General features: G+C 39.5%; 1 protein-coding gene across 2 annotated transcripts in view; it reads right to left on the minus strand.

The window, feature by feature from the left end:
• Positions 1-14092, minus strand: part of EPG5 (ectopic P-granules 5 autophagy tethering factor) — a 126935-nt gene that overhangs the window by 25598 nt on the left and 87245 nt on the right. For both annotated transcript variants that reach the window (XM_030867834.2, XM_030867833.2), the window contains exons 30-34: positions 8019-8213; positions 6794-7007; positions 3776-3924; positions 2635-2836; positions 872-944 (exon numbers count right to left, since the gene is read on the minus strand). In XM_030867834.2, coding sequence (XP_030723694.2) covers positions 872-944; positions 2635-2836; positions 3776-3924; positions 6794-7007; positions 8019-8213 — 833 coding nt within the window. The remainder of the gene's footprint in view (positions 1-871; positions 945-2634; positions 2837-3775; positions 3925-6793; positions 7008-8018; positions 8214-14092) is intronic.

Genomic DNA, 14092 nt, shown 5'->3' on the forward strand with positions numbered 1-14092 from the left:
TAGTTCTTCCTGGAAATAGACAGGAAGCCTAAATTATGGTAAGCAGTCTCATGGTCACCACAAAATCCTGAAGCTTGTGGATTGTCTAAGGATAGCCCTCTGGAAAAGCAAAGACCCAGAACTTTTTCTGTTTTCCTCAATGGGCTCTTGAAGCAGCCTGGATGATACGAACAATCTGGACATGGCGGTCAAAGCTCTACCCTGGTCCCAGTCTAGCCCTCACCAGCCGTGGGATTTGAGCAAGACATTCAAGTTTTCTGAATCTCAGGATCAGATTAATTTACACTTATGAAAACACTTTAAATACTGTGATATATATACTGTGTAATTCTTACAGAATTCTGGACCTTTTTGTTTGTATGCTTTTAGAGGAAAAAAGACTCTTAAGGCAACTCCTTGCATTTGGACAGCTCAACACCTCTGTTTTAAATGCTTGTGAAATAATGCTTTCATTTAGTTGCAGAGTTCATGTTAAAAGAGCAATTCCCACCCAGTAATTTGAAAGCCAACTTAGTTCCAAAAACATAACTGATACTAGGTAAAATCAAGTTTGCCTCATATTTTGCTGTGTTATATTATCAAAACCTAATTGAGGAGAACAACATCCGTTTTTCTGAAATTAAATACCAACCTCATTCAACTTCTTTATTGTGGAAAAATGGAAATGAGTGTCCAGTTTTGCTTCAAAATCAATAGCTCTGATCAATCAGACTAACAATTCCACAAACAGAAAATGTCTTAAGTTTACTTTGTAAAGAAGCGTTCTCTAAATTTAAAATCAGATCTGTGAATCATCAGCTGGACCAAAACACCATCAGAACTTTAAGTCTATAAATTTCAAAGAAATTTGAATATCAGAAAAACTATTTACCTTTCATTGTCCTCTAAAACCAGTATCCATGGCTTAAAGAGCTGGACGATTACTGAATGTAGGGATCTTAGCACTAAAACAAAGCAAAATTTTTAGAGACAAGAAACAAGCCCATCAAATGGAGATGGCCAACAGGCACATGAAAAAATGCTCAACATTGCTAATCATCAGGGAAATGCAAATCAAAACCACAATGAGATATCACCTCACACCTGTCACAATGGCTATCAGCAAAAAGAACACAAATACCAAATGTTGGCGAAGATGTGAAGAAAAGGGAACCCTTCTACACTGTTGGTGGGAATGTAAATTGGTGCAGCCACTGTGGAAAACAGTATGGAGGTTTCTCAAAAAACTAAAAATAGAACTACCATATGATCCAGCTATTCCACTCCTGGGTGTATATCCAAAAAAAACAACAGCACTGGGCTTCCCTGGTGGCGCAGTAGTTGAGAGTCTGCCTGCCGATGAAGGGAACATGGGTTCGTGCCCAGGTCCGGGAGTATCCCACATGCCGCGGAGCGGCTGGGCCCGTCCATGAGCCATGGCCACTGAGCCTGCGCGTCCGGAGCCTGTGCTCCGCAACGGGAGAGGCCACAACAGTGAGAGGCCCGCGTACCGCAAAAAAAAAACCAAAAAAACAAAAAGCACTAATTCGAAAAGATACTATGCACCCCAATGTTCATAGCAGCATTATTTAAAATTGCCAAGATATGGAAGCAACCTAGGTGTCCCTCAACAGATGAATGGATAAAGAAGATGTGGCATACACACACACACACACACACACATACACACACACACATATACACACAATAAAAAAGAATGAAAATTTTCCATATGCAGCAACATATGGAGGGTTTGGAGGGCATTCTGCTAAGTGAAATAAGTCAGGCTGAGAAAGACAAATACTATATGATACCACTTATACGTGGAATCTAAAAAATAAACCAGTGAATATAACAAAAAAGAAGCAGACTCACAGATATAGGGAACAAACTAGTGGTTACCGTGGGGAAAGGGAAGGGGGAGGGGCAATATAAGGGTAGGGGATTAAGAGGTACAAACTATTAGGTATAAAATAAGCTATAGAGATATATTGTACAACACAGGGAATATAGCCAATATTTTATAATAACTATAAATGGAGTATAACCTTTAAAAATTGTGAGTCACTATATTATACACCTGTTACTTATATAATATTGTACATCAACTATACTTCAATTAAGAAAAATTAAGTCCACCCTTTGTCAAGATCATTGATAACTATATAGAAAATCTTCTTCTTATCATCTGTATATTCATAAACCTATGGTGATATACAAACAACATATTTAATATAACTAAACATGTTTCAGTTTTCATTTGCTGCAATGAAATTCCTTAAATTGAAGAAGTTTTATTATAACACAATATCATGGACAATTTTATAACATGCATTTTTTAAAAATAAAAACTTAAACATTCTTAATGTGATAAATAATAGGAAGAAAGAGCTGGAGACTGAAACCTATCTCTTTGTACTTCACCTTACAGAGGAGAGGCAGAAACAAGTTGAAGCAAGCACCCACTGGTAAGTGAATATAGGTATGACACATATATGGGTTCACACTTGTACTATGTATTTCCTATTTCTTCTTCATGACACTCAGATATACAGATTTATCACCAAGTTTTAAATCTCTTAATGTGTCTATTCAAGTCTCTTCTAATGGAAGGTCAGAACACCTAAGCTCCACGTTGCACTAAAGGCATATTACCTGTTTTGCTGCTGGCAGATGGATCTTGGGCCAAGCAGGCCATTTCTGAGTCAAGCAGTCTTTTTACAAGGTAGCCCAAGAGTGTCTTCATATCTGCCATGTAAGGACTCCATTTTGAGAATAAACCAAAACTTTTAAAGTCCAACGTGGATAACCGAAGCTTATAAAAAAAGTTTGAGAGCCACTGTATAGTCTCCATTACCTGGAAAAGAATGACCAGTTTAAAAAATGCTTACTGAATATCTACTTTCAGTAGAATACTACAGTAGACTGTGACGGAGGGCTTTGACTTTGTAATCGAGTTGCAAAGGTATATAGCATATGAAAAGTAAATCAGCAGATTTCAAACTCCTTTTCTAAAGCAAAGGAACCATTTCTTCAACTAAATTCATGTGGACCCACATCATATAAAATTGATGAAGCTGAGAGCTCTGTGGGACACTGCGTGAAAACCTGTTCGAAGGAGCCGGTGAAGCAGGAGGGTTAAGGAGGGGAGGCAAGGTACACACAGGGGCTGGTGCTGGGCTGTTCCTGAACAGAGTGGCAAGAATCAGATCTGAGGCATGAGAGAAAGCTGATCCAGCCACAGGAGGCGGGTGGGGGTAGAGGGAATGGGAGATGACTGACAAAGGAAAACACAGGGCTCTTAGAGATAAAAGGTGCTTTGTTAGATATAAATTTTAAATGTGTTCCAGTTTTTTAAAAAACATATAGGGCTTCCCTGGTGGCGCAGTAGTTAAGAATCCTCCCACCAATGTCGGGGACACAGGTTCAATCCCTGGTCCGGGAAGATCCCACATGCCACAGAGAAACTAAGCCCGTGCTCCACAACTACTGAAGCCTGTGTGCCACAGAGCCCTCAGGCTGCAACTACTGAACCTGCGTGCCGCAACTACTGAAGCCTGCGCACCTAGAGCCCGTGCTCCGCAACAAGAGAAGCCACCGCAATGAGAAGCCCGCACACCGCAAGGAAGAGTAGCCCCCGCTCGCTGCAACTAGAGAAAGCCCGAGCGTGCAACAAAGACCCAATGCAGCCAAGAAAAAAAAATTTTTTTTAATAAATTAATTTAAAAAAACAAAAGAACTACAAAGGAAATGGAAAAGAAATGCACAAAAATTTCAGAGACCAAGAGCTACACACCTGCTTGTCTGACAAGAGAACATCCGGAGAGCTTTGAAGCACCGAGGTCTCAGCAGAAGCTGCCCCCTGCTGGCAGCCTGGGGCGCAGCAGCCCAGGGCTCTTAGGGTGGCTTTCCAACACTCAGGGCTCAGCAGCTGCTCAGCAGAGCCTTACCAGGCAGGGACAGAGGACAGCAAGTCAGCATCCTTCACGAACTAACTTTCAACTTGAATCAAAGAACACATGTACTTTACAAATGAATGAGTATTAAATAAAAATCCAAAACAAATTCATAAAGATCTGTGGTGCAATGTTCATTGCAGCTCTATTTACAATAGCCAGGACATGGAAGTAACCTGTCCTGAATGGATAAAGAAGATGTGGTACATATATACAATGCAATATTACTCCGCCATAAAAAGGAATGAAATTGAGTTATCTGTAGTGATGTAGATCGACCTAGAGTCTGTCATACAGAGTGAAGTAAGTCAGAAAGAGAAAAACAAATACCGTATGCTAACACATATATATGGAATCTAAAAAAAAAAAAAAATGGTCATGAAGAGCCTAGGCGCAAGATGGGAATAAAGACGCAGACCTACTAGAAAATGGACTTGAGGACATGGGGAGGGGGAAGGGTAAGCTGGGACAAAGTGAGAGAGTGGTAGTGTATATATGACATACGTACACTACCAAATGTAAAATAGATAGCTAGTGGGAAGCAGTCGCATAGCACAGGGAGATCAGCTCCGTGCTTTGTGAGCAGCTAGAAGGGTGGGATAGGGAGGGTGGGAGGGAGGGAGATGCAACAGGGAAGAGATATGGGGATATATGTATATGTATAACTGATTCACTTCGTTATAAAGCAGAAACCAACACACCATTGTAAAGCAATTATACTCCAATAAAAACGTTAAAAAAAAAAAAAAAGATCTGTGGTGAAGAGACCAAAGTTAAGAGAACCTATTGAAAGATCTGTCCACATGGACACTTGACTTTCCGTACTCTTGGTAACCCTACTGGTAGTGAGCACAGCCGAGCCATCTGAGCTGGAATCTGGGGGTGGGGAGGGGACTCCCACCTACCACCCCCTGACTGGGGAATGGTAAAGGTGCCATTTTCCTGGCTGGACAATGTGAGAGAGACAACAAAGGACCCATGGTGCAGAATGCAACTGCAGAGTCTAGGCTCTGTTCAGAAGGAGTCTCTTACTCGCCCCTAAAAGTCCACTCCTACACCAGGCAAAACCTAAAGCAACACAGAAACAGTATGCAAAAGTAGAGACTACCAACCAGCACTCTGCTACCTGCAAAACTGACTTCCCAGAGGACAGGAATTATACGCCCTCAGGTCCTTTCCCCCCAGAGGTGGCACAAGGATCAACTAGGACAACAGTGGCTCATAGGGGCTGGTCTAAGGGGAAGGATGATGAGGTCAGCTGCACTAGTCGGGGGGAGGTACCTAGGGGACAGTGAAGGGTCTGTGTCCCAATAGCTACTGCGGTCTGGATCTTAGGGCAGAGGCCTAGAACACAGCTACAGGTGTGGAGTCATGCATGCCTAGAAGATGTCAGTGAAGCCAGGGAAAACTGCAACGGGCTCACCCACGGCAAATCAGACGAGTAAAGGATGAAGCCCTGGGAACACCGATATGGTGGCCAGGGAGGGATGGAAACCAGGAGGCTGGAGGTTATGGAATCTGACAGAGATGGTAGTGTTTTCTTAAGCCTGTAACTGAATTACTTTTCCTGGGAAATAAAATTTTCCTGCTAAATCCAAGTCAATGGTTGCCTATATAAACAATTTATAATCTCTTTAAAAGGTTTCAGGGAAAAAACCCACAATATATGCTTAACCAGTTTTGAAAATTTAGGGCAAAACTTAGCTATGCAAATATGCATTAAAAATTATACAAGTAGGGCTTCCCTGGTGGCACAGTGGTTGAGAGTCTGCCTGCTGATGCAGGGGACACGGGTTCGTGCCCCGGTCCGGGAAGATCCCACGTGCCACAGAGCGGCTAGGCCCGTGAGCCATGGCCGCTGAGGCTGCGCGTCCGGAGTCTGTGCTCCGCAACGGGAGAAGCCACAACAGTGAGAGGCCCGCGTACCGCAAAAAAAAAAAAATTATACATTTCCCTACCACCATTCTCCACGCACCCTGCAACTTGCCTCTATAGGAAACAATGAATGTTTTGTAGTGCTTTGAAAATGAGACCATACATTTCAGTATTCTTCAGGTAGTCCAATACATAAGATCATTAACTTATTCATTACACTATTTCTATGATGTAACACAAAGATTTGACATAAAGCAAAATTTAGTTTTCCATTACCTCTATAAACAGTATGAAGTTTATATGAAAAAAAGTAAATACTATCTCATTTTTCAAATTTCAATAAAATTCCTGCCTAGTGAAATTTCAAAAATAAAAAAGCCTACACTCTTTATTTCTCCTCTGATCTCCAACACTGATGGAAAACTGCAGAAGGGGGACAGAAACAGTGGGAATTTGGAAAATTTAATGCTGCTCTCTTTCTCTTGGATAATATAAATACAGCATATCATTATACAGGGATAAAATTCATTTGCAAAAAACAAGAGTCAAAAAATTAGGGGGGAAAAAGACTAAATTTATCCACCATTTTGGAATTATAGAGAAACCAACCGGCATATTAAGCATACTGTAAAGGAGCAACTTCCTCCTCTTCCCAAATCTATAGTCACCAGGGTAAGCAAGCCCACCCCAGTTCAGGACAGCTGCAAAGTCAAGGTAAACAGGTGGGTGCACGACTCCAACCCCAATGTCTAAGAGCTGTCTTGCCCAATTAGGGTCCATTCTGACATTTAGGACAATAACTGACCATTTTTACAGACAGCAACCTTTTGGGCATTGTTCATTGCGCACTTTGGGTGAAGATTAGTGATTCTAAACTCCTGCATACTTGCATTATTTTTACATTTTTGGATGACATCTGTAGAATGGTAAATGTCATATTAAACATTCACTGTGATCTAATCACTCACAATTAAGGCACTTACTTTGCATCAGCAGCCTCAGAATGTCACTGTACTGGTCAGGGAACTGGTAGAGAAGAAGGTAAGTCCAGTGCTTACAGAAAAGATTAAATGGCATCAAAATATCTTCATCTGGTTCAAGGCCCCAGGCAGTAAGTGCCAAATGAATGGACTCCAGAAGCCTGGTACGATCAGACAGAGGAGGTTTAGTGGCGTTTAACCATTGCTTAAGATCGAACTAAAAAGAAAAGGAAATAAGAAGTTTTATTTATACTAGAAAATTAATTGAAATAGAGCAAATTGTGTGCAAATTTAGTTTGAAAGTCAAAGCTTACCTAGCATTTAGCTTTTTATAAAGATTCAAACTAAAATTTATATACTTAAAAGAATCTAGGCAGTTCAGTAACTGACGGTACCATTATGCCTCCATCTATACTTCAGTCTCTGGGATTGCAGAGGCAGTTTTCTCAGCCCTGCATACTTTTTTGTAATTTAAAAATCTTGTTGGTAAGTTTTCCCTACAACACAAGGATCAGAACTTTGTAGTTCTTCTTCACTGGTCATAGTGCCACAAACAAGCGGCCACTTTATGGAACTATCTCCATCTAATGGCCATGTTTCAAAGAGTGCATCAGTTAGTGAAAATTCAGAGTATTGATATCACCTTCCAGAATCCCAAACTATAAAACATGGTCTCCCCCATTACAAACTGATATCAGTCTCCAGGTCCTAAAAAATGCCCAGGTTTTATGACTCATAGATGTCAGAGAAGTACAACTGAAGGCAAAATAGCTAAGGCTCTGAAATTCTCAACTGGTTAAGTAAATTCATTGCCTTGGTCTGAGTTAATATTCTATTAGGAATAAAACAAAGGCAATTTGCTTAGATTGGGCTTATTCTAAATATGAGAGACTCTGACATGTTACAACTCAATTATCAAACACAATTAAGGCATACATTCAAAAGAAGGATGTACTAAATTATTACTATGAATATTTCAAAACTGTATGAAGTTTTTAAAGAGAGTTTGGGAGCTGGTCCTTTTTATACTACATGAGTAAGACTGTCCTATATAACAGAATCAGCGCCCCCAGAAGCAGCAGCTCTGGGATGCTATTTGAAGATGATATCAAATGAGAAAACGGCCTGTCAGTCACCAGTCCACCTGGAGACACAGCTCCGAGGGAGCTGGGAAACAACAGCAGTATCTACATTTCAATGACAACATCAGGACTGAATGACAGCTCACCTTGGTCAGCAGCATGAAAATCATATCACTGTTGTCCTCACTCAGAAACTTCACCACTTTCTCATACAGCTGTATGAACTCCGCAGGCGTAGCGTTGGGAGTAAAGAAAGGTGACAAGAGAGAGCAGAGCCTTCTGTTCTTCAGAATGGTCTGAAGGACTTTTCTGCATTCTGATTTAGTGCCACTTATAAACACCTTGAAAGAATTAAAAAGGGAAAATGTCACTATATTCTCCCCTCCCCAACTTTTACTTAAGCACCCAAGTTTTAAGGAATAGTACATAAGGCAAATAGAATTTTTTCTAAATAAGAATAAGAAACAATCAAAAGAAATGTAAAATCAACATCGATAAACCTGTCACTTCCAATGTAACTGATATTAAATATTCTGGATAATCCATTCATTTCATTTGGACACACCAAAGAAAATGTTTAAAAGATTAAAATATTGGGATAATCTGAATCTGGAAATTTGCAATGTACCCACCATAACTGCTAAGTATTCAAAGTGATTCTGCATTACGTCAAGAAAAAAAAACTTCTAGGTTACACATTTTATTGAGATGTGCTTTTAATACTTTTCAAAAGCTAATTTTTACAACTAATATACACTCAAGATAACCTCACCTTCTTGTAACTTGGTTCTAATGTTTAAAAGTACTAGAATATAAGTGAATATTTAAATAACCTCAGAGTCAGGAAAGCTTTGATAAGCTTGACCAGAGGCAGAAATAATAAAGGACAAGACTGATAGATTTGAATATATAAAATTTTTACTTCAATAAGGCAAAAATCATCATTAAATTAAAGAAAAATGACAAAGGAGAAAAATTATACCACATTCCAGATACCAGGTTAGCACTCTGAGGAGCTCTTTCAAAACAAGAAACTCACCAGCAGAAAACGTGCAAAGGACAATACCAGAAAAATCACACACAAAAATTATTAAACAGCCAATAATCATTTGCAAAGTCAGGCAATTGAACAAGTACTTAAAGAAATACAACTTAAAATAATCACAAAGTACCACTTCCCCTATTAGATTAGCAAGATTTATAAAGAATGATCATTCCTAATGTTAGTTCTAATATGGAGAATAATAAACTCAAACCCTGCTATTATAATGTAAATAGGTACAAACTTCCCAGGAGGAGAGTATAACAATATACATCAAATGCTAATCCTTTTGACATAGCAATCATACTTCTAGGAAATTATTCTAGGAAAAACAGCACAATAATTTCACAAAGATATGTAAGAATATTTAGCTCAGGCTTACTGTAGCAAAACAACCAACCTACATAAATATTCATCCAGAGGGCACTGGCTCAATACATTACAATATATCTATACCATGGAACACTATATATTAAATACCATGATATAGGTCTGTATTTATTATCAAGAATAATGTCTAAAACATGAGTTTGAATGAAAAAAGCAGGTTATAAAACAGCATGTGCTAGTTATTAACTGTGTATTTTTACATATACACACATAAACTAATAGACATAGATACACAAGACAAACTATAATGAAATGTTAGCTATGTAACCAATATCTCCAGGAGATGAGGATTGTGAGAAATTTTTCTTTATACATTTTTTTAACATCTTTATTGAAGTGTAATTGCTTTACAGTGTTGTGATAGTTTCTGCTATATAACAAAGTGAATCAGCTATATACATATGTAAACCCCCATATGTCCTCCCTCTTGCAAATCCCTCCCACCCTCCCTACCCCACCCCTCTAGGTGGTTGCAAAGCACAGAGCTGATCTCCCTGTGCTATGAAGCTGCTTCCCACTAGCTATCTATTTTGCATTTGGTAGTGTATATATGCCAATGCTACTCTCTCACTTTGTCCCAGCTTACTATTCCCCCTCCCCGTGTCCTCAAGTCCATTCTCTATGCCTGTGTCTTTATTCCTGTCCTGCCCTTAGATTCATCAGAACCATTTTTTTTTTTTTTAGATTCTATATGTGTTAGCATATGGTATTTGTTTTTCTCTTTCTGACTTACTTTACTCTGTATGACAGACTCTAGGTCCATCCACCTCACTACAAATGACTCAATTTCATTTCTTTTTATGGCTGAGTAATATTCTACTGTATATATGGGCCACAGCTTCTTTATCCATTCATCTGTCAATGGACACTTAGGTTGCTTCCATGTGCCGGCTACTGTAAATAGTGCTGTGATGAACATTGTGGCACATGATTCTTTTTGAAATATGCTTTTCTCAGGGTATATGCCCAGTAGTGGGATTGCTGGGTCATATGGTAGTTCTCTTTTTAGTTTTTTAAGGAACCTCTATACTGTTCTCCATAGTGGCTGTATCAATTTACATTCCCACCAACAGTACAAGAGGGTTCCCTTTTCTCCACACCCTCTCCAGCATTTACTGTTTGTAGATTTTTTGATGATGGCCATTCTAACTGGTGTGAGGTGATACCTCATTGTAGTTTTGATTTGCATTTCTCTACTGATTAGTGATGTTGAGCATCTTTTCATGTGTTTGTTGGCAATCTGTATATCCTCTTTGGAGAAATGTCTATTTAGGTCTTCTGCCCATTTTTGGATTGGGTTGTTTGTTTTTTTGATATTGATCTGCATGTATACTTTGGAGATAATCCTTTGTCAGTTGCTTCATTTGCAAATTATTTTCTCCCATTCTGAGGGTTGTCTTTTCGTTTTTATGGTTTCCTTTGCTGCGTAAAAGCTTTAAGTTTCATTAGGTCCCATTTGTTTATTTTTGTTTCTATTTCCATTTCTCTAGGAGGTGGGTCAAAAAGGATCTTGCTGTGATTTATGTCATAGAGTGTCCTACGTATGTTTTACTCTAAGAGTTTTATAGTATCTGGCCTTACATTTAGGTCTTTAATCTATTTTGAGTTTATTTTTGTGTATGGTGTTAGGAAGTTTTCCAATTTCATTCTTTTACATGTAGCTGTTTTCCCAACACCACTTATTGAAGAGGCTGTCTTTTCTCCATTGTATACTCTTGCCTCCTTTATCAAAAATAAGGTGACCGTATGTGTGTGGGTTTATCTCTGGGCTTTCTATCCTGTTCCACTGATCTATATTTCTGTTTTTGTGCCAGTACCATACTGTCTTGATTAGTGTAGCTTTGTAGTATAGTCTGAAGTCAGGGAGCCTGATTCCTCCAGCTCCATTTTTCTTTCTCAAGATTGTTTTGGCTATTCGGGGTCTTTTGTGTTTCCATACAAATTGTGAAATTTTTTGTTGTAGTTCGGTGAAAAATGCCATTGGTAGTTTGATAGGGAATGCACTGAATCTGCAGATTGCTTTGGGTAGTACAGTCATTTTCACAATGTTGATTCTTCTAATTCAAGGACATAGTATATCTCTCCATCTGTTTGTATCATCTTTAGTTTCTTTCATCAGTGTCTTATAGTTATCTGCATAAAGGTCTTTTGTCTCCTTAGCTAGGTTTATTCCTAGGTATTTTATTCTTTTTGTTGCAATGGTAAATGGGAGTGTTTCCATAATTTCTCTTTCAGATTTTTCATCATCAGTGTATAGGAATCAAAGGGATTTCTGTGCATTAATTTTGTATCCTGCTACTCTACCAAATTCATTGATTAGCTCTAGTAGTTTTCTGGTAGCATCTTTAGGATTCTCTATGTATAAGTATCATGTCATCTGCAAACAGTGACACCTTTACTTCTTTTCTGATTTGGATTCATTTATTTATTTTTCTTCTCTGATTGCTGTGGCTAACACTTCCCAAACTATGTTGAATAATAATGGTGAGAGTGGGCAACCTTGTCTTGTTCTTGATCTTAGAGGAAATGGTTTCAGTTTTTCACCATTAAGAACGATGTTGGGGCTTCCCTGGTGGCGCAGTGGTTGAGAGACCGCCTGCTGATGCAGGGGACGTGGGTTCGTGCCCCAGTCCAGGAGGATCCCACGTGCCGCAGAGCGGCTGGGCCCGTGAGTCATGGCCACTGAGCCTGCGCATCCGGAGCCTGTGCTCTGCAGCGGGAGAGGCCACAGCAGTGAGAGGCCCGCATACCGCAAAAAAAAAAAAAAATGTTGGCTGTGGGTTTGTCCTATATGGTCTTTATTACGTTGAGCTAGGTTCCCTCTATGCCTACTTTCTAAAGAGTTTTTACCATAAATGGGTGTTGAATTTTGTCAAAAGCTTTTCCTGCATCTATTGAGATTATTATATGGTTTTTATCCTTCAATTTGTTAATATGGTGTATCACATTGATTGATTTGCATATATTGAAGAATCCTTGCATTACTGGGATAAACTCCACTTGATCATGGTGTATGATCCTTTTAATGTGCTGTTGAATTCTGTTTGCTAATATTTTGTTGAGGATTTCTACACCTATGTTCAGAGATATTGGCCTGCAGCTTTCCTTTATTTATTTTTTTTTTGTGGTACGCGGGCCTCTCACTGTTGCGGCCTCTCCCGTTGCGGAGCACAGGCACCGGATGCACAGGCTCAGTGGCCATGGCTCACAGGCCCAGCTGCTCCGTGGCATGTGGGATCCTCTCGGACCGGGGCACGAACCCGCGTCCCCTGCGTCAGCAGGCGGACTCTCAACCACTGCGCCACCAGGGAAGCCCCTGCAGTTTTCCTTTTATGCGACATCTTTGTCTGGTTTTGGTATCAGGGTGATGGTGGCCTCATAGAATGAGTTTGGGAGTGTTCCTCCTTCTGCTATATTTTGGAAGAGTTTGAGAAGGATAGGTGTTAGATCTTCTCTAAATGTTTGATAGAATTTGTCTGTGAAGCCATCTGGTCCTGGACTTTTGTTTGTTGGAAGGTTTTTTTTTCTTTTTTTTTCTTTTTTTTTTTTGCTGTAAGCGGGCCTCTCACTGTTGTGGCCTCTCCTGTTGCGGAGCACAAGCTCCGGACGCGCAGGCTCAGTGGCCATGGCTCACGGGCCCAGCCGCTCCTAGGCATGTGGGATCTTCCCGGACCAGGGCACGAACCCATGTCCCTTGCATCGGCAGGGGGACTCTCAACCACTGCGCCACCAGGGAAGCCCTGTTGGAAGATTTTTAATCACAGTTTCAATTTCAGTGTTTGTGATTGGTCTGTTTATATTTTCTATTTCTTCCTGGTTCAGTCTCAGAAGGTTGTGCTTTTCTAAGAATTTGTCCATTTCTTCCAGGTTGTCCATTTTATTGGCAGATAGTTGCTTGTAGTAATCTCTCATGATCCTTTGTATTTCTGCAGTGTCAGTTGTTACTTCTCCTTTTTCATTTCTAATTCTACTGATTTGAGTCTTCTCCCTTTTTTCTTGATGAGTAGGGCTAATGGTTTATCAATTTTGTTAATCTTCTCAAAGAACCAGCTTTTAGTTTTATTGATCTTTGCTATTGTTTCCTTCATTTGTTTTTCATGTATTTCTGATCTGATCTTTATGATTTCTTTCCTTCTGCTAACTTTGGGTTTTTTTGGTTCTTCTTTCTCTGATTGCTTTAGGTGTAAGGTTAGGTTGTTTGAGATTTTTCTTGTGTCTCAAGGTACCACTGTATTGCTATAAACTTCCCTCTTAGAACTGCTTTTGCTGCATCCCATTGGTTTTAGGTCGTCGTGTTTTCGTTGTCATTTGTCTCTAGGTAATTTTTGATTTCCTCTTTGATTTCTTCAGTGATCGCTTGGTTATTTAGTAGCATATTGTATAGCCTCCCTGTGTTTGTATTTTTTACAGTTTCTTTCCCTGTAATTGATATCTAGTCTCAGAGCATTGTGGTCAGAAAAGATACCTGATACGATTTCAATTTTATTAAATTTACCAAGGCTTCATTTGTGACCCAAGATATGGTCTATCCTGAAGAACGTTCCATGAGTACTTGAGAAGAAAGTGTATTCTTTTGTTTTTGGATGGAATGTCCTATAAATATCAATTAAGTCCATCTTCTTTAATGTGTCATTTCAAGCTTGTGTTTCCTTATTTATTTTCATTTTGGATGATCTGTCCATTGCTGAAAGTTGGGTGTTAAAGTCCCCTACTAGGATTGTGTTACTGTTGATTTCCCCTCTTATGGCTGTTAGCATTTGCCTTATGTATTGAGGTGCTACTATGTTG

Source organism: Globicephala melas, chromosome 13 (genome assembly GCF_963455315.2).
Source record: "Globicephala melas chromosome 13, mGloMel1.2, whole genome shotgun sequence".
NCBI classification, from domain to species: Eukaryota; Metazoa; Chordata; class Mammalia; order Artiodactyla; family Delphinidae; genus Globicephala; species Globicephala melas.